A 23,085-nucleotide genomic window follows, 5' to 3' on the forward strand; every position below is an offset into this window, starting at 1 on the left:
TGTGCCATCGGGATGTCCGACCCGAGTCTCTCTCTCTCTCTCATGCTCTGCCGAATCTATCCCGAATCCCGTGGTGGTCTGAGCCGTTCTCACTGGGCGGTTGGCCTCAAGCTGCTCTTTGTCCGGCAGAAGGGATCCCGGTGGGTTGACGCTGCCTTTACCGTGCACTGCGCCCAGGCGAGGCGTGGCTTGACTGGCTTACTCTTCTGGGAAATTATGTAACTATTCTTATCATGTCGTGATGTGTTGGTGTTGGTGGCCCGGTCAGGGTCAAAGAAAATGAGATGAACCCTCCTCCCTCGGCAATTTCCTCCACCCGGCCAAATTTTTCCTGCGACTGCTCGTCTATCAATACAGGAGCTTCATTGGGTAGACTTGTTATTTGTCACTCAAAGCTCACTAAGTCACGTTGTAATTGAATAGTTCCAAAAACTGGGGATCGTTGAGGGGCATCTGGGAAGGTGCAGTGTACAGCAGTTAGAACAGGGTAAAGGGAGAATTCTTCTCTTCCTACGACCCAATCATTTTACATTCGCTACCTATCGTTTGCCATGCACCAACTGTTTTCATTTTCTGCGTTGTCATCCTATTTGTAGCGGTGAGTATGTATAGAAAAAAAAATTTCTCGCCTAATTATCACTTCTTGCTTGCCGATGATTCACCTCTCAGGCACAAACAACACATCCTGCCCGCCTCATCTTTTTGCCTCTGCTTTTCCCCTTCTTGGGTCTATAAGCGAGTTTACGTCCCGCGACATGTGTGGTGACTGTGCGCGACCTCCAAGCTCGGCTTGCACATTCGCGTTTCGCCCCATTAGGGAATGTTGTTTGGCCGGTGGTTATTATTCACTGTTATGTCCGACCTCTACATCCCTATCAAAAATATAGATTGTTTTCGCTTACTCCCCTCATCAGTCGAATGAACTACACACCCCCGCCCACAATTGGTGGAAATACACAGTTCCCCCCTCCATACCACCAATCAAAGACAGTAATCTCACATAGATTAAGACAACTATCCCCCCTGGCTCCCCCGGGTTGACAGCTGAGATAAGCCTTTTTTGCTTGTGACGTTCCACGTGACCGGGATTGCAACCACCCCTCCGGGGTGGTAAAGATTACTCCATGCGGGGAGAGAGAAAGAATTTCGACGGGTGATTTTTGTTCCGCCGGATCCCGTAGGCGAGTTGGTTGGCGAGAGTGGAGGGGTATTTTTCCGTGTGGGGGATTTGTCATAACTATGGAGATAAGTTGCCGAAGCCCGTTCACATGATAATTGTGTGGAGGGGTTGAGGGCTTGACTTATCCACATAGTACGACCGTGAGGCCTACAATTACGAGATAGTGGATTTGCTTATCAGGAGTAACTATAGTCAGGTGTTGCGCTTGTCGCTCGGGGGTGGAGAAGGAGTATTAGAGTGTTTACCTACATGGAGTAGGGATTGGTAGATTCCCCTTGGTGTGTGCAGTTTCCCCCCGCATTGGATGATCGAGGTTCTCTTGGTAGAGTAGTTTTCGTCCGGGCTTTTACTGGCCTCTTCGCACTTGCTTTAGTTGGGTGGTATGGGCTTGGAGCTAGCATCTCTTACTATGTAGTATGGGTCTGGGGTTGATCGATGGCGTTGGAGGGGTTCGCGGTACGGGTTTATGAGGGCCGAGGGGTTGAAGGCGGTATGTGGTGGTGGTATTGTTGTTGGCGGGCGCGATAGGAATGAACTGTTTATCCAGTACTTATTACATTGGTTATGTGGTTTATGTTGTCTGTAGGTATTGCTTATGTCTATAGTCTCATCGATTGATGGATGATGAGTCTGTCGTTCCTGATTCTGTGCACATGGTGGTGTTGATGATCCGGGGACCGGAATATATCCTCGGAGGTTGAGCCGAGCAGATACACATGTATACACCTGACCAATGCACTAAAGAAACAACATGCAGGAACAATGTCACATCCTGAGTCTAGCTGTAGACATTGCCTGCGAGGCCCCGATTGATGTAGTGCCGGTGTCACACCATGCGCCTGAAAGGTTTTGTTATGTAACATGGCTCTTACTGTCGTAGTCATATGGTTGGTTTAGGTAGCTGCTGTCTGTCGAATCGAGGTTTGATCTGGTCTCCAGACCAAGCTAGGACGCTCTGAGGTGCTCGCACTTGAGTTTGCTCAGCGCAAAGCTAGCTAAACCTGTCTCAATCTAGCAATCGGGGTTCAGCGCCGCTATCGGCCAACAACCATATTAGTTCGCAGCTGGCACTGCAACAGAATACTCAGAGGCCTTGACCCTTGAAGATTTACTCCCATGACACCCTTACTGAGTCATGTGCTCTGAAAGACCGGACTGCCAAATAAACATAAAGGACGCTGCGCTGCACATTCCAATCCGATCTCCTCACGTCAGGATATTCGGCAATATTACCCAATGCGGCCGCGATGATGTCGCGCCTCAAGTATTCTGCCGCGTCTGGCCGCCCTTCGCCGGCCGAAGCAAAAGTTCAATCAGACAACTTCTTGGACAATGCAGCCTCTCTTCTGTACCTAGCTCATTCAAATCAACGCCAGTGCTCGAATGATAGATCGTCTTCTGCTTGTTCTCAGGGATACCACGTATCTTAATTTCTGATCTCTCGCGTCAGTCATCGCGCAATTTTCTGTCCTCGTGCTCCATGGCTCCCCCGCGTCAACGGACGGCGGCCGTCCAGGACGACTCTCGATCGGAGGGCTCCAGTACTACGAGAGAACACAAGACTACGAGTGTCAAGTCCCGGAAAGGTGCGAATGGGTCTCTGGTGACATCTGTTACCAGTCGAGAAGTCAAAGTCTCAGCAAACCTCGCCAATGTGACCAGTGCCCCCGCTGGGGGAAACGCTGCAGACGTGCCAAAGGTAAGCCTGCGAATTCCTCCTTGCCAGTCGCTAACAACCATAATCAACATCTCCGCTTCGATGACCTTATCCAGAGTCTAGAGTGACTAACATTGTGTTCTTTGGTGCAGATCCCCTGGAACGAGATGCCCCTTAGCCTCCTCCACTCGTACCGACACGCCTACAAACTCTCATCCCCCAGTGCCTTCCCCAGCGAATACTCTCACCTGCTCCTCTCCAGAGGCATTGGCCTACGATCCCCGACCTCAATCGCCGCCCAGCGCGCTCATCTACTTCGTCAAAATGAAACGATGAACGGCACCTCCCAGCCGTCGAGCAGCACCGCCAACGCCTCCACCAGCGCTACGACTGCCGCGAGAAAAGCCCCGCACGGCAATCCTCCGTCGGCCATCAATGGTATCAATGCCAAACAGAAAGACCGTCAAACTCAGAAGAAAGGACCGAATGAAATTGACGGGAGGGGCGCTTTGCATCACATCATCGGTCAAGACCGAGTAAGCAAGAACCAACTCGCATTGTCGGTCCGCAAACACTTCAATAGTGCTGGACTTGCAGAGCAGGAGGCCATTGCTCGGTTTCTGTACAAGGTTCGGGAAGAGGGAAGAGGGCGACATTTCCGACTGAGGTTTCAACCTTAGAACGGCATGGATTGCTGTTGTCTCCACGATTTTCGCGCCACACTTTTCTCTTCCTTCTGCAAATAGTGCGCTGCGATTAGAAAGGCCCCGTCATGCGTGCGGCATACAACCTACCACTGTACGGCGTCTGGGTGCTTTCGCCTCGCTATGATCTTGTTTATATTCGGCGTTTCAGGGTCGACATTCGGGATATCCTGAGGTGACTGGGTTGGTGGTCTCGCCATACTTGGGCCATCAGGTCACCTCCCCTACACTCCACCCTCCAGAGGTGCACACATTTTCTCTTCTTGTCGGAAACGGACAGACACTGGCTCGGTTTCCTGCTGTTCTCTCATGATACCCATCAGTGCGACATTACTCACTGCGCTCTTCGTTTATCCTCTCTTCTCTTGCCCTCTTGCTACACCTAATCTCTCCACACCCACATTGATTTTCTCACATGCATATTTGTTGTCCACCTGCAAGCAGGATGACCTGGTATTCTTTGATGAACACTGTGACTCAACTCGGACAGACCTTATTCCACCGCTGCTCTGCTATGCCCCCGCAGGTACATTGTTATCCACTCTTGCCTCCACCATGCTTCTCCGAGGGTGTGTCATATTCCTATCCCATTTTCATCGCAGGCGCCCTGATAGACAGGCTCGCTTACTCTTTTGCTTTATTTTCCCTTTCGGCTCTGCTCCTATGCTTTCATAATCTGCCTCTATTGTATGTATAATAAATCTTAATGAAGCTTGGGAGACCTCCCATCTTTTGCATAAGCAAACACAGATGATGTCGGTATCTACTGAAATTACTACCCGGTCCCATGATAAGGATCATCTATACGCTTTACTGTGTAACGTATCATGTCCAATCAACACCTCTACCCACCAGCACACAAAGAGCCGATCAACCTCCTCCCACCACCCTACAACAAACCCCAGAGAACCAACCCAACTACAAGTTTAGTTAGAAACAGTAGCAGTAAGAATAGCTCCATTGCCTATCCGCGGTAACATAATCCTGCACTAGTAGTCCAGAGTAAAGAGAACCAAGTCCCCCCCCCCTCACAAGCGCACGCTCAATCATCCACGCCCGAGCCTATTCCTGGAATCCCCAAATCAACCACAGATAAAGTTCCCCGGAAATCTTCCCCGAGAAAAAAGCAAAGACAGATTAAACCTATTGCACACTGCGAAGAGTTTTCCAGACACAAGCCAAGATAATCACCAGAAGGGACAAGAAACTCCCCTCACTGCTGTGAGTGGTGCAAGAACAATTCCATCAATATCAGAAGGGTAACACAGACGGGAAATTGAAAATGATGTTCGGATTTGCGTTAAAGCCCTAAGTCCAAATCCACCACATGGGCGCTGCTTGCATCCTGCTCGAGGGAGTTCGTGTTAGCTGATATGAGAGGTTCTTTGGGTGTGTATTGAATCGATGGTGGATGGGTAGGGGGGGACTTACTCGTGGGTTAGTATCTACCTAAGAGGTAAGTAGGTAGGTAGGTAGGTAGGTAGGTAAGGGGAGCAAGTAGCCAAGGATTGGGCAGTCGGTGGTAACACAAAAGTAGAACACGCTGTTTGTAAGCTAAGGCGACTTGCCAGGGCCCAGACACACCCCGGAGTAGCAGATGTCGGTGTGGCAGCAATCCTTGGTGCGGCGGCAGCGACGGTGGCATTTGCGGTCCCGGGTCGACAAGTCGTCGGCCGCGGCGGGGGGCGCGGTGCGGGTTGTCATGGTGGTGGTGGTGTTTGTGTTCGCGGGGTCGGTGGTGTCGTCCGCGATATCGAAGGTATCAGCCTCAGCATTAACCAGAAGGTTCATGTCGTCATCCTCATTGCTATCGAGAGTGTACTCTTCGATGGAGGCGATGTTGATGTCGATACCAGAATCAGGAGAGGACGCATCGACGTCGGTATCTGGGACAGAGGCTGGTTCGGTCACGACATTATCTAAACCGTGATGAAGGACTTAGTTAGACTTGCTTGATGAAGGATACGATGCTTATCAGCTGAGGGTGCTGAGGGACTGTACTGACCACGAGTGTAGAGACTGATGTACCCGTCCAGGGCTTTCTTGATGGAAGCGTGTTCAGTGCAACCGTGCATGCACTTCACATAAGCGAGGATGGATTCGTGGGAGACCTGGTCGTTGTTACTGTCGTTGTCGGTGGCGAGGGCGCAGCCACAGCCTGCCTTGATGGCGGTCGAGGTCACCAGGGTGACCAGGAGGGCGAGCAGCCAGAGAGGGTGGAGCTTCATCTTGTCACGGACGGATGAAGGTGTATTGGGTTGGTGTGAAGGTGCTATTAGATGCTGGGATTGAGGCTTTGTGGATGGGTACAGGTGAGAAGTGGAGGATGAGAAGTTGGGGATGGGTAAAAGGTAGATGGAAGGATGAAGATGAGATTTGAGGATGAGAGGAGGGGAATTTTATAGCCCAACAAGCCAGTCGGAGGTGAAAGGTGAATGGTTCACTTTAAGGATACAGGCCCAGTGAATGAGTGTGAGAAAACCATCCCCATCAGTGATAGCCAGTACTGGGTGGGTGGCTTGGGATTAAGCTTGCATTCACCGAAGCGACATTACGAAGTGGCAGTAAAAAATAATGTAGAACAGGCAGTAGCCTCTATTATCCAAGTTATACAGGCATAGTCTTCGTATATACATACATGCAAGGACTGATCACAGACTGTTTAAAGTCTGGCACCAACACCAGAAAAAGTGCGGCCACACCAGCTCTAAGCCCGCTCGTCTGCAGAACTTCGACACACGTCTAATACCAGCCGAATGGACCGATGCCCATCTTGTTTTCTCGGAGCGGAGTGGTGTTGTTCGAGGGCGGTTGAGCATCGCCGCTTGTTTCCCATGAGTCCACGTCTCGATGCAGAGGGAATGCCAAGGGACGACGACACCCACCCGAGTTGTAGACTCTGCCACAACCGAAATGTCAATTGCTAAATTCAGAAGAAAAGGTTCGTCAAATAGATAGAAGGAAGCCGACTCCAAGCCCATGCTGTCCCTGATGAAACGCCCTGTACGTAACCCAATACTCTGTAGAACATCATCCTGAAGTACTTGCCACATTACGGCAGTAGTCAGGTCGTTCACTCATCCTCCTCGGTCGCCTGGGACTTCTTCTTCGGCTTGGCCGCAAGCTCCTTCTGCCAAATCTCATTGACAGTGGTCTTGTCAAGATCGGCGAACAAGATGTCGAAGACTTCTGAGTACCATCCAACTGCATGGCCTTCAATACCCTTTTTGATATTCTGCAAGAGAGTTAGCGTAGCTGCTCAGTCAGATAAATGCGAGTCAACTTACCTCGGGCAGTTCCAACCAGTCGGACATGTTGTCCGCAGGGAAGATGATCTTCTTAGCTCCGGCACGGCGAGCGGCCACCGTCTTCTCCCGTAGTCCTCCGATGCGCAAGACCTTACCGGTCACCGTGAGTTCACCGGTCATGGCGATGGTCGGGTCCAAAGGGTGGTTCAAAGCCAGGGACAACAAAGACGTCGCCATTGTGATACCGGCAGACGGTCCATCCTTGGGCACTGCACCCTCAGGACAGTGCATGTGCAACTTGGCCTTCTCGAAGAATCGATTCTCAGGGAACTGCTTCGCCATCACAGACTTGGCGAACGAGTATGCGATATGGCTAGACTCTTTCATGACGTTTTGCAGGTTACCGGTAATGTCAATACCAGGTCGGGACTCGGGCGACAGAGCGTTTTCGAGGATGGATTCGACATATAGAGCGGCACCGCCCATGCTGGTCCAGGCGAGACCCATGGTGACACCAGCCGGGAAAGTCTCATACAAACGGTCAGCCCTGAAGACGGGAGGGCCAACGTAGTCAGTCAAGCTGTCCTTGTCAATACTGACACGAACATGCTCAGGGACCTTCAACGCAACTCGGGGTATTTCCGTGGTGGGCTTCTCCGAGTCAACAGAAGCGTTTGCGGAATCAGTCGACTCAGCCTCCTTCTGCGCTTCCGCTTGCGCGGCCTTACCCTCGTCTGTGATTGCTTTTTCTTCGGCGAGAACATCCTCTCCCAGGTCACGGACGATGTTAAAGGCGGCCTTACGGTACACTTTCTCGATCTGCTTCTTCAAGTTACGTACGCCACTTTCACGGCAATATGACTTGATAAGCTCCTCAACCGCATCCTCGGTCAAGGTAACGTCAACCTCCTTCAGACCCGTCAATTCTTTCGCAGCAGGTGCAAGGTAGCGTTGGGCGATAGCCATCTTCTCATCCGCAACGTAGCCGGAGAGCTCAATCAACTCCATGCGATCCAGGAGAGGCCGAGGAATGGTGTCGGTGATGTTTGCGGTACATACGAAAAGAACCTTAGACAAGTCCACTGGGACATCCATGTAGTGATCCAGGAATGATGAGTTCTGCTCGGGATCGAGGAGTTCGAGCAGAGCCGAAGAGGGGTCACCTTGGTGACCATGACCGATCTTGTCGATCTCATCAATCAGGATCAGAGGGTTTTCGGTCTGGCATTTCTTGAGGGCCTGAATGATACGGCCAGGAAGTGCGCCAACATAAGTCCTACGGTGCCCTTTGACCTCAGCAACATCTGTCAAGCCACCAACAGAGAAACGGTAGTACTGCCTGTTCAAGGCACGTGCAATGGACTTTCCAATGCTGGTCTTACCCACACCTGGTGGTCCCACCAGACAGAGAATCTTGCCCTCGACAGTTCCGCGGAGCTTTCCAACGGCAATGAACTCAAGAATGCGGTCTTTGACGTCCTTGAGACCGTGGTGATCTTCATCAAGGACGGTCATCGCATTCTTGATACTGAAATTCTCCACGCTCTTCTGACCCCATGGGATCTGAGTCAACCAATCCAGGTAGTTCCGCGTCACGTTGAACTCGGATGCAGCAGGCTCCAGGTGAGCCAGCTTATTGAGTTCCTCGTCGAACACCTTCTTGATGGCCTCCGGCATTGCGAGCTTCTCCGCTTTATCCTTGAACTTCTCAACCAGCTTGTCTTTACCATCGGACTCGATACCCAACTCCCTCTTGATGCCCTTCATCTGCTCCATGAGCCAGTACTCACGCTGTCGCTTCTGAATCTTGGCCTCAACATCCTTAGAGATCTTCGACTGGAGTTGAGCATTCATGAGCTCCTTCTTCAAGACAACGAGAGCCTTGGGAAGTCGTTCTTCGATGTCCATTAGCTCCAGGACCTCTTGCATTTCGTTGAGTTCACCGGCAGAGACGGCGGCAGCGAAATCGGCTAATTTGGCGGGATCGTCACTTAAATTGCCGGGAAATTGATCGGTGTAAAAGGCAGAGATTTGATCACGGAATAGAGGGTTCAGGCTAGCGATTTCCTTGCAAACGTTGACGATTTCGCTGGTCACGGCGCGAATGATGGCGCTTTTCTTGTCGTAGGCCTGCTCGGCCATATTCTCGACATTGACAAGGCTGACAAGGTACTTTCGCAAAAAGGAGGTTGGTTCGTAGTGGTCCTTGGGGGCGACTTCCGCACTACCCTCCTCGAAACTGGCCACGACATCTCCACGCTTTTCCTGAACCTTTTCCTCTGCTGTGCCTGACTTCGCTGGATCGGTGGGAGGAATGAGGGAGGAGATCTTGATACGACGGTGGGGGTAAAGGACGGCTGTCACACCGCCCGTGTCGCCACGGAGAGGATAGGCCGCGGTAATCTGTGCGAAGACACCGACGTCATAGACATCTTCGAGGTTTTCAATTATATCTCCATCCGCATTCTCATCCTTGAACAGGAAGGCGCCCACATAAGGTTGGCCACGCTTCATCATCTCTTGGATGGCGCTGGCAACGTTGGGGTCCTTGATGGTGATAGCTTTGTAGAAGCCCGGGTAGAGTGGTCGCTTCGCGATGGGAATAGCCATGACCTGAGGATAAATGTCCGGGACCACTGGTTTCTGTAAGGCCTTCTCATTACTGCCCTTCTTGCCCTTCTTGCCGCCATCCTCATTGTCGCCGTTACTGGCGCCGCTAGGCTTAGAGTCCGAGGAGCCACCACTGACAGGTATGGGGGTGGGTTCGTCGGAAGAGCTTCCTTTGCCCTCTGCCAATTTGCCGCTCTTTTTCGACTCCTCTTCCAAGCCGCGTTGCTCCTTGTCGACCGCCGCCTTCTCTTTCCGCCGCCACGTCCCCGATGTCGGAGCTCCGGGTTCTAGTGACGATCCTTGCCTGCTGGAGGAATCGGACGCCTTGCGTCGAGCATCTGAGCGCCGTACAGAGTCCTTCTCCTCCTTGATATCCTTCTGCTCTTTTTGCGTTGTGTCCTCCTTGTCGTCATTTTGTGGGGGCTTCTCTTTCAGACGGATCGAGCTCGAGGAGAAAGGTCGAGTGGAGGATGGAAGGATACGGCCAGCTCGGGCGGCATTCAAAATTGAACGAGCACTGGCATTGTGTCTGGGAGAAGAGAGCAGGGGGCGGAGGATGATAGGACGCGGCGTTTGGTGGAGCGCGGCTCTCCAGGGGAGTGTCTGGCCGCGGAGCATGCTACTGTGTCGACGCGGACGACGCGAGCGGAATAAGACGGGAAAGGAAAGACGAAAGATATGGATTCAAGTACGGTAGCCTGAAGGCCGACCGGGAGAGCGAGTCGTACAGATAGAGATGGAGCTAGGAGAAGGGGGGAGGAAAGAAAGGCGAAAAACCAGGCAAGGTGGTAGAAAAGTAGCTAGATGTACTGCACTGAGTACCGTATGTAGATTGAGGGGGGCGATCGAAGGTCTGTTCGGTCGAGTGATTGATTACCGAAGCAAGCTTTCATCATCGCTGCTGTTCGGAACCTTGTTGTTCCGATCGGGAAACTTTTTCGAGCCGAACGACTCGAAGCTTCCAAACGTCTTCCCCATCAGGAGGCGGTCGATGCTTCAAGAAAGGTCCCCGGTGGTTCTTCTTCTTTTCTCAAATCAGCTTCCGCCAATTCAAATTTCTCTGTCTCCTGCCCTCCTTACCCCGTCGTTGCGTTTTGTTTGATGCTTACCTGTCTTCCACAATGAACACTGCATCTGCCGCTATGCCCAAAGCCGCGGCTCTCCCCGCTCGTTTACTGCGGACTTCGCGGCAATACTCCAAGCAGAGTCCCTCCACCACCATTCGGTCCTCAACCCCGGCCCGGACCTATCATGCCTCTACTGCTTCTTCAGGCAATAAGCGCTTGCGCGATGGTGCCTACAGCAGAAAGCAATCTGCATTTCCTACAACAAGGGTAAGTTGTCCGGGGCATTAACCGGCCAAGTCCCGCGAAAGATTGGACTGCGAACTAACATGAATCCCCCTTTGCTTGCAGACTTTCCATACAACTGCCCCGCTTGCGGCTGTCTCCGATCCTTACAAAGTCCTAGGAGTCGACAAAAGCGCTTCTGCGTCAGAGATCAAGAAGGCTTACTATGGAATGGCGAAGAAATATCACCCGGATACGAACAAGGAACCCGACGCGAAAGAAAAGTTCGCAGAGGCGCAAACGGCATACGAGCTTTTGTCCGACCCTAAGAAACGCGAAAACTATGACCGCTTTGGCTCCGCTGCTTTTGACCAGAACGGGGGCTTCGACCCTAGCGGCGGCAACCCATTCGGTGGCGGCAACCCGTTTGCTGGCGCCGGAGGCTTTCATGGATTTGGTGGTGGCTTCGGTGGAGGCTTCTCAGCCGATATCAACTTCGAAGATCTTTTTGGCGCTTTCACCGGTGGCGCTCGGCGATCTGGTCGGGGCCGCCGGGGACCCTTCCAGGAGGTTCTTGTCGGTGAAGATATTGAGGTCCAGACCAGTATCTCCTTCATGGAGGCCGCGAAGGGCACTTCGAAGGACATTGTGATCACTCCCTTGAAAGAGTGCGACACCTGCAGCGGTGAGGGATTGAAGAAGGGTGCCAAACGCTCGCAGTGTCGTCAGTGCAACGGATCCGGCACCCGAGTACACATGATGCAGGGTGGTTTCCAGGTGGCAGCTACTTGTGACGCTTGTGGTGGGCTGGGCAAGACTGTCCCCCGAGGATCTGAGTGTGGGTCTTGTAAGGGCAACGGAGTGGTTAGGGACAAGAAGACCGTCCAGGTGGATATCCCGGGAGGTGTCGAGGACGGCATGCGTCTGAGAATCTCCGGGGAAGGTGATGCCCCGCCCACTGGTACTGCAGCTCCTGCAGGCTCCCGTACGCAACGCGGTGATCTATATGTGTCCATTCGAGTGGCGCCTGATCACCGATTCAGCCGCGCTGGATCCGACATCCTCTACACAGCTTCCATTCCTCTCACCACCGCTCTACTGGGTGGCGAAGTGAAGGTGCCTACCCTGGATGGCGAGGTCAAGGTCAAGGTTGGCACGGGTACTGGCACCGGCGACCGTATTACTTTGTCTGGTATGGGCATGAAGAAGTTGGGTGGTCGAAGCCGCAACTTGAGCCCCACAGGTGACCTCAAGGTTGAATTTAAGGTTGCCATGCCCAAGTACTTGACCAGTAACCAGCGAACGATTCTTGAGGTTCTTGCGGACGAGATGGGTGATACAACTGCCAAGCGTATTATGGATCTTCCCAAGGACAAGGATGGGTGAGCATATTCTTGATTGGATTTGACTGCTTTTCCGTTCACTTTCCTCTGACCATCTCTCAGTGCCCCGTCTAGCCCAAGCGCCTCGACTGACGACTCCAAGCATCCGGGCTTTCTCAAGTCCGCTTGGCAAAAGCTTATGAACCACTCTGATGCGAGCAAGAAAGACAATGGCGATGCCCACAAGTCCGACGGTGATAAGAAGTCGGGCTCGAACTGAAACGCGCAACGCCAGCTGAACGTGATGTATAATCGATATTCCCAAGGTCTTGGTCCCGGACGACCTCCCTCCTTCGTTTCTTACCTGTATTTATTTCGGACGATATCATAGCGCCGGCGACACTGGGGGTTTCTTGAGCTATTCTGCATGTTGGGATGATTTCCATGCCAGTTTCTATATATTTTGTTATTTTTGGATGCGTGTTGATCAGTGGGTGGATAGAACAATTGTCCAAGTGTATGTAACTTGATGTATGTACGATTAGAAAAATCATATCAGACCTCTCTCCCTTCCATACATACAAACATCGAATATTCAATGGGTGGGGACGGGAGATTGAGGGGATCAAATTGGGAGTCGGAATTGAGAGGGTGTGGTTTGTCAGGTTATCCCGCCGCGGGCGGGTGAGTGTGCTGCCTGTTTTGTTCGTCACGACGGGCGGTTAGACTGGAGACCAATCCATCCATCCCCATCCTCCCATTATTACCACAATAACACTCCATAACTTAAATCTTCTGTCAATTTCCCCTTTTCTTACTCACTTTTCACCTTATGATGTGATCGTCGGTGGATGTGACCGATAATTGTTTCTTTCTTGCGAGTTCACCTGGATATAACCCTTTGACTGCTTTGAGTGTTGCTACGGAAAGCTGTTGTCAGTTATTTACAATAGTCGAAGCACCACCCCCTCCACTCCATCCCGAGTCCTCCCTCCTCCGCTTCACCGCCGTCGTCATCGGGCGGTCTTACTGCCCGTGTGTGCTGCCTGGCATTCCATCCCCATCCCATCCCAATCGAACTAATCTCGACATCCCTACCAGCCACCATATCTGTTTCCTTCTCCGAAAAAACAACTGGACTTTACCCCACAGTCCCGCCCATTTCCGTCTATCATTCTTCGCCTCCATCACCGCCCCCCCCCCCCCCCCCCCCCCCCATCGCCCCCATTGACAGATACCTTCTTGTCTATTCTCGCCCTGCTTCCCCTCGCCTTTCGCTCTCCGTCTCTTCTCCGCCTTTAATGGGAGCTCCCCGCTCCTGCATATGAGCAAGATGGTTCAGTCGCCCATGATCTCGTGTCCGCTGAAGCAGACCAACGAAATCGATTGGATTCGACCCCTGAAGGACTACATTCGTCAAAGTTATGGTGAAGATCCTGATCGCTACAGTCAAGAATGTGCCACTCTCAACCGCTTGCGCCAGGACATGAGGGGCGCGGGGAAAGACAGCGCGACGGGTCGCGACTTACTGTATCGCTACTATGGTCAACTGGAGCTGCTGGATTTGCGGTTCCCAGTGGATGAGAACCATATTAAGATATCCTTTACCTGGTACGCAATGCGAAATTGGACTTCCGCTATTCCCAATTCCCTGTCGGGCGTCTACTAAAACACTGCCACAATGTTTACCAGGTACGATGCTTTCACTCATAAACCCACTTCTCAGTACTCTCTCGCCTATGAAAAGGCCTCCATCATCTTCAATATCTCCGCCGTGCTTTCTTGTCATGCGGCCAACCAGAATCGCGCCGAGGACACAGGCCTCAAGACTGCCTATCACTCCTTCCAGGCCTCTGCTGGCATGTTCACCTATATCAACGAGAATTTCCTCCATGCGCCCTCGACCGATCTGAACCGGGAGACCGTCAAGGCTTTGATCCACATTACTCTCGCGCAGGGCCAGGAAGTATTCTTGGAGAAACAGATTGCGGACAACAAGAAGGCTGGGCTGCTGGCGAAACTGGCCAGCCAGTCGGCCTACCTCTACTCTCAGGCCGCCGAGGCGATCCAAGAGTTTTGCAAGGGGGTCTTTGATAAAGTCTGGTTAATCGTCGTTCAGACCAAAGCGGCTCACATGGCCTCCGTCGCATCGTACTACCAGGCCCTCGCAGACAGTGAAAGTGGATCCCATGGTGTGGCCATTGCTCGACTGCAATTCGCGGAAAAGAACTCGACAGCAGCGATGGGATGGGCAAAGTCATTCCCGTCATCGGTGTCGCCGAACACAAACTTAAGCTCAGAATCAGGCACAAACCTGCTTGACGTTGTCAAGTTCCACCTAGCTAATGTACAGGCCAAGCTTACGGTATTCAAGAAGGACAATGATTTCATCTACCACCAACCCGTTCCCAGCGAAGCAGGCCTGTCTGCAGTCGCAAAATTACCAGCGGCAAAGGCGATTCCAGTCAGCGAACTCTATCAAGGCCAGGACATTCAGCGAATCATCGGCCCGGACATTTTCCAGAAATTAGTTCCCATGTCCGTCACCGAGACAGCCAGTCTCTACGACGAAGAAAAGGCCAAGCTTATCCGGGCCGAGACCGAAAAGGTCGAAATAGCCAATGGGGAAATGGCTGCTAGTCTGGATTATCTTAAACTTCCCGGAAGCCTTAATATCCTCAAAGGCGGGATGGATCAAGAAATGGAGGTTGATGAAGAGTTCAGAAGATGGTGTCAGGAACTTGCTGGTCATCAGCCTTTCATCAAAGCGCTTGATGAATTACAGGACCGCAAATCGGAGATCCTCGGACAACTGGACCAATGCTCCAAGAAGCTCGACTTGGAAGAAAGCGTGTGCGAAAAGATGCGCTCCAAATATGGTGCCGATTGGAGTCAGCAGCCGAGCGCAAGGCTCAACACTACCCTTCGTGGAGACATCCGGACATACCGCGACACTATCAACGAGGCTAGCGCAAGTGACGCCCAACTGCTGTCTACACTACGGCAGTATGAGGCTGATTTCGATGAAATGCGCTCTGCAGGAGAAACCGATGAAGCTGACGTCCTCTTCCAGCGTGCCATGATCAAAGCTGGGTCGAAACACGGCAAGGGAAAGAATGGGCTTGGAAGCCCCTACGCCCCCACGCCGGAGGGTAACCTGCTAGATGATGTTTACGACGAAAGCAGCCCCTCTGTATCGGAGCAGATCGCTCGGGTCGAGGCCATCTTGAAGAAGCTGAATCTAGTCAAGAGGGAGCGATCTCAAGTTTTGAAGGATTTGAAGGAAAAGGTAAGTCATCATTGATAGCTGACCCAATGCACCGGAGCTAAAATTCTTTCACAGGTTCACAACGATGACATATCTAATGTCCTGATTCTCAACAAGAAATCGATCACTGGGCAAGAAAACCAGCTCTTCGAGGCTGAACTGGAGAAATTCCGTCCGCATCAGAATAGGTTGCTTCAGGCCAATCATAAGCAAGCCTCACTCATGAAAGAGCTGACCAAGATCTACGGGGATCTGCTCCAAGATAAGCGAGTGAGATCCGAGCAGTCGAAGTATGAAGCCATCACACGTCAACGCAACACGGTCATGGCTCGATACAAGAAAGTGTATGATGCTTTCAATGGTCTGCTTTCGGGAACAGTTCAAGCCCAGACTTTCTACACTGAGATGGCCGAGACGGTGGAAAATCTGAAGAAAAACGTCGAAGCCTTTATCAACAACCGTCGATCTGAGGGAGCCCAGCTACTTGGACAGATTGAACGCGAGCGAGCGAGCAGTGCCACAGAACAGGAGGATCGCGAGCGGGAGAAATTGCGGCAGTTGATGGAACGACTGTCAACTGAGCCAAAGACATCCACACCTGCACCGCCTTCAGCAGGGGCAATGGCCCCCCCACCCCCATCCAAGGCCAAGTCACCGCCCCCAGCGGTGCAGACGCCTGCTTACAACCCGTCTCTCGCCTCGCCGAAGAACTCACCAGCATTTCCTCCCGGGCAACAGCATGGCGTTCCTTTGTCTCATTCTCCATCTCCCTATGGGCAGTACATGACCCATGGTGCTGCTGGCATGCCTTACCATCCCGGGCAACCATACCAGCAGGGAGCAGCAGCACCTTTGTCGGAGGGTTACAATCCCATGGCCTATCCTGTTCCACCGGCCGCTTCGCCGCCTCCAGCCCAGCAATTCTACTCCTCTACCCCTACCCCATTTAGCAGCTACAGCGGGCCCACTCCTCCTGCAGCCCCGTCTGCTTTCTTACCACAGGGCTACGTTCCGCCACCTCCGCCACCTCGACCTCAACAGACAAACTACTCTACGAGCTCCGGTCCCTTTCCCTCCGGCCCTGGCGGCTACGCTCAAAGCCGGCCGTACGGCGCAAGTCAACATCACAAGGCTCCGTCGCAGTCGTCACAGTCACAGGGGCAATCGAGCTCATCGACTGATCCCTGGGCCGGACTCAACGCTTGGAAATAAGACGCCCTGCTCTCTTTCCTAGTTGATATATCGATGGACGGGTCATGAAGTATGATAGACGCATGGAACGAATCACTGAAGTATCTTGCATTAGGGCGTTTTCATCTCTGCAGTCGTGTCGAATTCATTTTGTTTGCTTGTCCCCATTAGTATTGGTTTTCATCTCTGATTTGTGAATCCCATTTTTCGTTAATACTACTGCCCCCGTTTTTGAAATCTCATCGTGTCGCTTCGTGGGACCATCGCGGTCTTTATCTACTCCTGCTACTTGTTCTTTGTTGACATCAGGCGGACATGACTCTAGCCATGCAGCGGTTATAAAACGAATCATCTGCTTCTGCATGTACTCAAGGAAGTATGAAAGCACATCACGCACGATAACACGCGAACCTCGAGCTTTGGTCATCGACCGTGTTGCCTGAAGCTAGAATGGGACTTCCTACTACTAACCTATATCACATACACCCACTTACTCCACGCTCAATCAGTACCTTTGCCATCCGAAATCAACTTCCGAGCCCATCCGCAGAATCAGCTGGAGCACCTCCCCTCTCTACTATTCTGTCTATTAACAGCATCCAGCTGGAAGTCTTCAAGCCCCCCCTGAGCCTGAAAAAGAAAAGAGAGTAACCCGTAGGCAGACGTGCGTACGGTTTTAAATCCCAGCAGTTGGGATTCAATTCACATGGGGCCTGGCCTACCCCAGCTTCCCTGGTAGCTAGCTGTGCTGTGCTGTGCTGTACCTGGGTAGGTAGGTAGATACTTGGTGTTGCACCAATGAAGTCATTGGACGGCATTGGGGGGTCGGGGGGGGGGGGTTTCCCCTCCGCTGCTTTTATCTCCCTCAAGGCGTGTGGTATTATTTCTGTGCTGGGGTACTGCATGTATCCCCACGACGTGGATTGTGGTGTTATACATACATACCGTAGTTGGGTGTTGGTCGCTTTTATACTGGTTTATGGACTGGACTGTACTCTACTGTACACTTACACTTGATTGTACTCTTACTTCGATGGTTTATGTACTGCATACTTTACCTAGCATAGGCCACATCGGCGACAACGAGAGAACTGGCAAACTGGGACTGGGTTGTTCGATAATGGAAGCCAAAAAAAAAAAAAGAAAACGAATCATGTTCGATGTAGGCCATCACGTAAAGTGCTGTACATGTACACTACCACTGGAAAACGTTCCATGCAACAGGGAAGTATACATATGCAGGTGAAAAGGAGGGGAGGGGAGGGCTCTAGTTGCCATTATTGGAGGTATAGTGTAGTGTGATCCGGGATTCTCCGCGAGGGGGCTTATCGGGGAAGGGTGAGAGGTTTGATGTAAGGTAGGCCAGGCGAGGGTAGCGTAGCTCGGATCGTTTGGTGGCTTCTGGGTTTCTGAGTTCTGAGTGGAGTGGTGAGTGACTCGGATGGGGGGCTATATGGATAATTATAGAGAGTTACTGTGCTGAGGTGGATTCGTTGATGAGGTAAGGCTGTGTTGTCGCTCTATAGAGTGGGTAGAAGAGGGGGGGGGGGATAGATACATAGGCAAAGGAGGGGGAAAGTGGGAGGGGAGTAACCTGCATGGTTCTATAAGGGTACTTGCTTTACTACCTTATCCCTACTTACTTCTCCATAGTTAGTCAGTCTATACTTACCTATAAGCTTCAGAAGTATTAAGAAATAGAAATTGAAGTCACGGGTAAGCTGGAGGTCCAGTAGGTTATGGAACTGCCCGGGAGCCTGAACTGGAGGAGAGTGATTGGCTGCATCATCCTGGCCGGCGATTGCACGAGAAGTTTGCAGTTCGGGTTTCCCCTTATCTGAGTGGAAGCTTCACTTTCTAACAACTAGATGAAAGTCTAAACCAATCCTGAGCATTAGTGGTTGATGGAGAAGGCAGCATTTCCTCTTGTTTTGTTTCTTTTCTTGTTTGCTGTATGTAGGTGACGATGATGACGAGGTATACTCAAGTTGGGAAACCGGCCGTTTGAAGTATAAAGACGAACCATCGTCACTTATCTTTGCCGGGCGATTGGATCCAGGTGTACAGTACGGGGCCATACAGAGAAGCTCTATCTTCTGCCCTGCCAGGTGCATGCCCGCACCCACTCCCCGAGCGGCTGGTTGTTTGTACAGCGTGGCTGGTTCCAAGCTGGTCTGCGCGATACGCTCGGGTACCCTGGAAATCCCAGGAGGTGGGTGGTATTGCGATATGGTCCGCATTTTTCGTCATTGCGATTAGTTCTGATAGTGTCAACCTGAACCTGAACGTTGTAGTCGGAAATGTGATGGTTGGATTGGGGCGGGGGAAGTGGGAGGGAGGGGGAGGATCGAGTCCGTTCCGGACTAGACAAAAGGAGCCAGGCGGGATGGATGTCAAGAAGAATATAACAATCATGTATTCTGATTTTGGATGATCGGAGAAATCGGGGCGAGGAACGAGCGAACGGGGACAGGCTTCGAGAAGGAAGTTGGGCTGTGCGTCTGCAGTAGTTCGGATGCCGTGCGATGGGATGAAGAATTGAGGCTATCGTCGTTCTCCTTTCTTTACCTCTCGGTTGAGGCTGCCGTGGATGTTTACTACTTATTATCAGTCAGGCAGGCACGGTCTGTCAGGCCGCCGTGCAGTTTAAGCAGCTCATTGGATCTCAGATTCGTTGCATTTCAGTATAATCGGTTTAGTTTGTGAGTTTAGTTTACTCTAGTTTAATTTACTGGGTAGGTGTAGTATAGTTAGTAGAGTGACTTCATAGCAAGCAACCAAGTACTCCGTACCCCGTAGTAATCAACTAAGCTAAGTTAATGGATGATTGTTCTATGTGATGTTCTATCACCCTTCCACTTCCTATTTCTTATAGGTGGTGGAAATTGTTTCTGTCCTGCTCTCCTTCTCCATTTCCCATTTCACCTGCAGGCGTTTATTCAATTTAATTCTATCCTTTCCAGTCATTCATACCTCGACTGATTTCTCTGTTCGTTTCTCTAGTTCAACCACTCAGCCCATTCATCTTCTCCTCTCCAATCCTTCAAGTTTGGCCTTCTCTTCCTTTCATCTCTTGTTGCAAATCTCAGCCCAACCAGCCTGAGACTGCCTGCCGGGCTACAATCGACTAGTCTGTCTTGCTGGTTCTCTGGCGGTTTTCCTTTCTCGTCATCCTCTTTTCCCCCTCCCCTTCGTCTTCATTTGCTCCGGGTCTCTCCATACTTGGTGTATCTGATCACATTGTCACCTCCTCTACCTTTGATTCTCACTAGCAAAAACCACTGCGACAGGAACCAACACCTACGATCGCCATCATCATCACCATCACCATCACCATCGCCATCATCGTCATTCATTCCACCACCCTTGACAACATTGTGTGACCACTCAGTGGGACTGGGCAAAAGCAGCGCCTACCTTAGCCAGCAACCCAAATTCACACCGACTTCTCCAGGGTGATCATTTTTCGTATTTATCTATCATTTCTACTACCGGTACTCTATTTGATTTATTCATATGATTCATAGCTACATGGAAAAATTTTCTATATCTCCTCAATCCCGTTTCATAAATCAGTTGCCCTGCAGTCCATTGGTGTTTTTCCTCCCTTCAACCGCACTGTGAAATTCTGGTGGTGGTCTTTTGCTTTTTGGCCCCTGGTTTCTTTTTTTTTTAACCCTCTGCGCCCTGCCACCCGCCGATTTTCTCTCTTCTTTCCTCCGTATCTGCTCTTATTTGTTGACTCATTACCCGTGCATAACTTGAGAGTGTGGGTGAGAACAGTCACAGCTGCTGGTCGCCAGAGATCCTGTCGGCAATTCTTATGGACAACACGGTCCCAACCCCTCAGGTGTCTCAGTCGTTCTCTGTACGACCGATTAGCGACCGTGCCGTGCCGGATGGCTGTCTCGATTGCAGACAGTTCCTGTAGTCCGATGATGAGTTCGTTGGGATTGTTGCTGGAGGAAAAGGCCGACCCTCCACGTCCCAAGCAGAATATGTGGCATCGCCTGGGTCTACGGCGATGGCTGGGCCGCGATGATCGAGACCTTTCGTCCCAATCTTCCCCCGCAGGCAACAATAATGGGTCCCCCACTGCGAAACAACCCAATTCACCGGCCGCCCACAATAGCCATTCCCATCACCACCACCACAATAACCATGACGCAAAGTCCTCCCCCCCTCGTCCAAGCAGGCCCCACGATAATCTCACTCGGCGGCTGTCCCGCAAGGTTGGTGTGGGATTGCCTCGGGCAACAACATTCAAACGACAGAATTCCGAGCGACGCGACCGGCTGTCCCCAACTGAACTTGAACCCCGTCGGACAGTGTCCGCCGACCGACGTCGTCCCCTGAGTTCTCAGTCCCAGCGAACTACGCGATCCCCACCGCCCACCCTGGACCCCAGATTGTCCGCTCCCGAGGTTCAGTGGCGCGAAGACCCGAACGAGCCCACGGTTGACCCCCGGAGCGAGACGAATGAGGATAACGAGATCCGCTCGGGATGGAACCCCAACCCCTACCCTGACATGACAGATGTTCCCGAGGAGCCACCAACCGAGACTCTCGAGATGGAGCTGGAAAAGCGTTGGATTCTGAATTTGAGCATGCACTTTCGGGATCGCTCCGAACGAGAAAAGTTCTTCGTTACTTATGCAGAGACGCCTAACCGTTGGCGGAGAGTCACCATATCCTGCGACTATCGCGGTGCGCCGCTCGATTCCCTGGAGCAGGACCTCCGCGAGCTACGCTACCAACGCGACAAGTGTGCACGCATCTACGAATCTCTCCGCGAATCATTGCCAGAGATACAATTCTATGACACCGTCACCAACCTGAAACTGGAGACTCGAGACGGTCGGCTGCATGTGCACGTCACCGAGGATGTGAACGAGATAATCCCTTACCCGCCGGTTTCTTGTACTGGACACTTACCAGAAGCACGACTAGTTCGCGAAAGCCAACTACATTTCGAGTCACATTTGTCGGGATTCGTATACAATGTGCAGCTGGATGGCAAGACATTCATCAAAAAGGAGATTCCTGGCCCCGACACGGTAGACGAATTTCTATACGAGATTAACGCCCTTCATGCCTTGCAGGGAATCCCGGATGTTGTCCAGGTGGAGGGAGTTGTGGTTGATGATGACGAAGAGAATGTAAAAGGATTGCTTATCGGTTTCGCCGAGAAGGGTGCGTTGGTTGATCTTCTCTATGAGAACCGGGGTACGATATCATGGGAACGCCGGGAGCGCTGGGCACGACAGATTGTCCGTGGACTGTGCGAGATTCATGAAGCTGGCTACGTTCAGGGAGACTTCACTTTGTCCAACATTGTGGTGGATGCTAACGACAACGCCAAGATCATTGATATCAATCGCCGGGGTTGCCCGGTAGGGTGGGAGCCCCCAGAGATCGCCGCCAAGATCGAGAGTAATCAGCGGATATCCATGTATATTGGGGTGAAGACCGACATCTTCCAGTTGGGAATGACTCTATGGGCCTTGGCAATGGAGGAGGATGAGCCGGAGCGTCAGCCACGGCCTCTGATGCTAGGCGAAGATGTGGATGTGCCTGACTACTACCGCAGGCTAGTCTCGATCTGTCTGAGCCCCATTCCTCGACATCGACTATCAGCAAAAGAACTGCTGGGTCTGTTTCCACGCGAGCGAGGAGCGATGGCCTCGACTATTTCCCGCATGCCTCCCACTCACACTGGTCTTGGTGTAGCGTTGCACAATAGCACTCTGCCGATGTACGACGTCCGAGCGACATTTCTGCCTCAACAACGTCCCCCGATGGATAGCGGCAGCTATATCTATGACGGTCGCACGTACTTGCAGGATGCAAACGGACGGTTCGGTCTTTCGCCGGGCAGCGAGCAGGACGCTGCGCATAGAAATTGGGAGCAGCCTTCTTTACAAGACGACAAGGCTGCTGAGAGTAGCCCAGCACCATTAGAGCATCGGAGGTCAAGTGGATATGCATATTCAGGCTCAACTGCAGCAGGAGTTTTGAACCCAACGACCTTCGTGAACGGCCAAGAGTCCTATGGCACCACTCTTCGAGGACTGGATGAGAACGACTTGGGCTTCGACCCGGGAATTGACGAATGCCATCGCAAGTACACAATAGAACATGCGGATGATGTGCCTTCGGATACGGCCCACCTGTTTCGTGAACTCGATGAGGTTGATTGTAACTCGGCCTACTCGCTGAAGCCTCATTCAGTAAACACCTTGTCTGAGAACGGGAGGCTGCAAGAGTCTCCGATCTCGTCGGCAGCCACACAATCGACTGATCTGTATCCGGCCCCATTGGCAGATCTCGGACATGCTCTCATGGACGACCCGGATTGGTCCGTACAAGAATCGTCGCGCTCAGTCTCTTCTCTCATGCATTCGATTCTACCTATCAACCCCGCGATCAAGTCCCGCGAGGCGAAGAAGTTGGACGCTGAGACTGATCGATATTCCCCCATCAGCATTCGTTCCGCCCTGGGATATGCTCCTCGCCAGAGCCTACACGAACCAACCAATTACCTATGCGACTCCCATTTACCAATCAACCCAGCACTCGAAGAAGAGACATCGGCGTGTGTATGACACGTAAACGG

General features: G+C 51.9%; 6 protein-coding genes across 6 annotated transcripts; 4 read left to right on the forward strand and 2 right to left on the reverse strand.

The window, feature by feature from the left end:
• Positions 1-2,660: 2,660 nt before the first annotated feature.
• Positions 2,661-3,517, forward strand: BO82DRAFT_280605 (histone deacetylase complex subunit SAP30 Sin3-binding domain-containing protein; the record flags this gene model as incomplete). The annotated part of the gene is made up of 2 exons (XM_025631308.1): positions 2,661-2,879; positions 2,990-3,517. 2 exons carry the CDS (start codon positions 2,661-2,663, stop codon positions 3,515-3,517), a joined length of 747 nt encoding a protein of 248 aa, XP_025493232.1.
• A 167-nt stretch (positions 3,518-3,684) lies between these two features.
• Positions 3,685-4,284, forward strand: BO82DRAFT_50027 (uncharacterized protein). Its single transcript, XM_025641272.1, has one exon. The coding sequence runs from the start codon at positions 3,851-3,853 to the stop codon at positions 4,214-4,216; it is 366 nt and encodes a 121-aa protein (XP_025493233.1). The 5' UTR covers positions 3,685-3,850; the 3' UTR covers positions 4,217-4,284.
• Positions 4,285-5,095: 811 nt separating this feature from the next.
• BO82DRAFT_401049 (uncharacterized protein) lies at positions 5,096-5,769 on the reverse strand (the record flags this gene model as incomplete). Its single annotated transcript, XM_025639231.1, has 2 exons — positions 5,096-5,460; positions 5,547-5,769. 2 exons carry the CDS (start codon positions 5,767-5,769, stop codon positions 5,096-5,098), a joined length of 588 nt encoding a protein of 195 aa, XP_025493234.1.
• Positions 5,770-6,123: 354 nt separating this feature from the next.
• BO82DRAFT_307776 (endopeptidase La) lies at positions 6,124-10,017 on the reverse strand (the record flags this gene model as incomplete). The annotated part of the gene is made up of 2 exons (XM_025632298.1): positions 6,124-6,776; positions 6,829-10,017. The coding sequence occupies 2 exons, from the start codon at positions 10,015-10,017 to the stop codon at positions 6,615-6,617; spliced, it is 3,351 nt and encodes a 1,116-aa protein (XP_025493235.1). The 3' UTR covers positions 6,124-6,614.
• A 503-nt stretch (positions 10,018-10,520) lies between these two features.
• Positions 10,521-16,490, forward strand: BO82DRAFT_280673 (BRO1-domain-containing protein; the record flags this gene model as incomplete). The annotated part of the gene is made up of 6 exons (XM_025631312.1): positions 10,521-10,733; positions 10,815-12,070; positions 12,134-12,274; positions 13,319-13,621; positions 13,703-15,299; positions 15,354-16,490. The coding sequence occupies 6 exons, from the start codon at positions 10,521-10,523 to the stop codon at positions 16,488-16,490; spliced, it is 4,647 nt and encodes a 1,548-aa protein (XP_025493236.1).
• A 3,878-nt stretch (positions 16,491-20,368) lies between these two features.
• BO82DRAFT_373659 (uncharacterized protein) lies at positions 20,369-23,074 on the forward strand (the record flags this gene model as incomplete). The annotated part of the gene is made up of 2 exons (XM_025637380.1): positions 20,369-20,701; positions 20,744-23,074. The coding sequence occupies 2 exons, from the start codon at positions 20,369-20,371 to the stop codon at positions 23,072-23,074; spliced, it is 2,664 nt and encodes an 887-aa protein (XP_025493237.1).
• Between the last annotated feature and the right edge of the window lie 11 nt (positions 23,075-23,085).

The sequence above is a fragment of the Aspergillus uvarum genome (genome assembly GCF_003184745.1).
Source record: "Aspergillus uvarum CBS 121591 unplaced genomic scaffold BO82scaffold_19, whole genome shotgun sequence".
NCBI lineage: Eukaryota > Fungi > Ascomycota > Eurotiomycetes > Eurotiales > Aspergillaceae > Aspergillus > Aspergillus uvarum.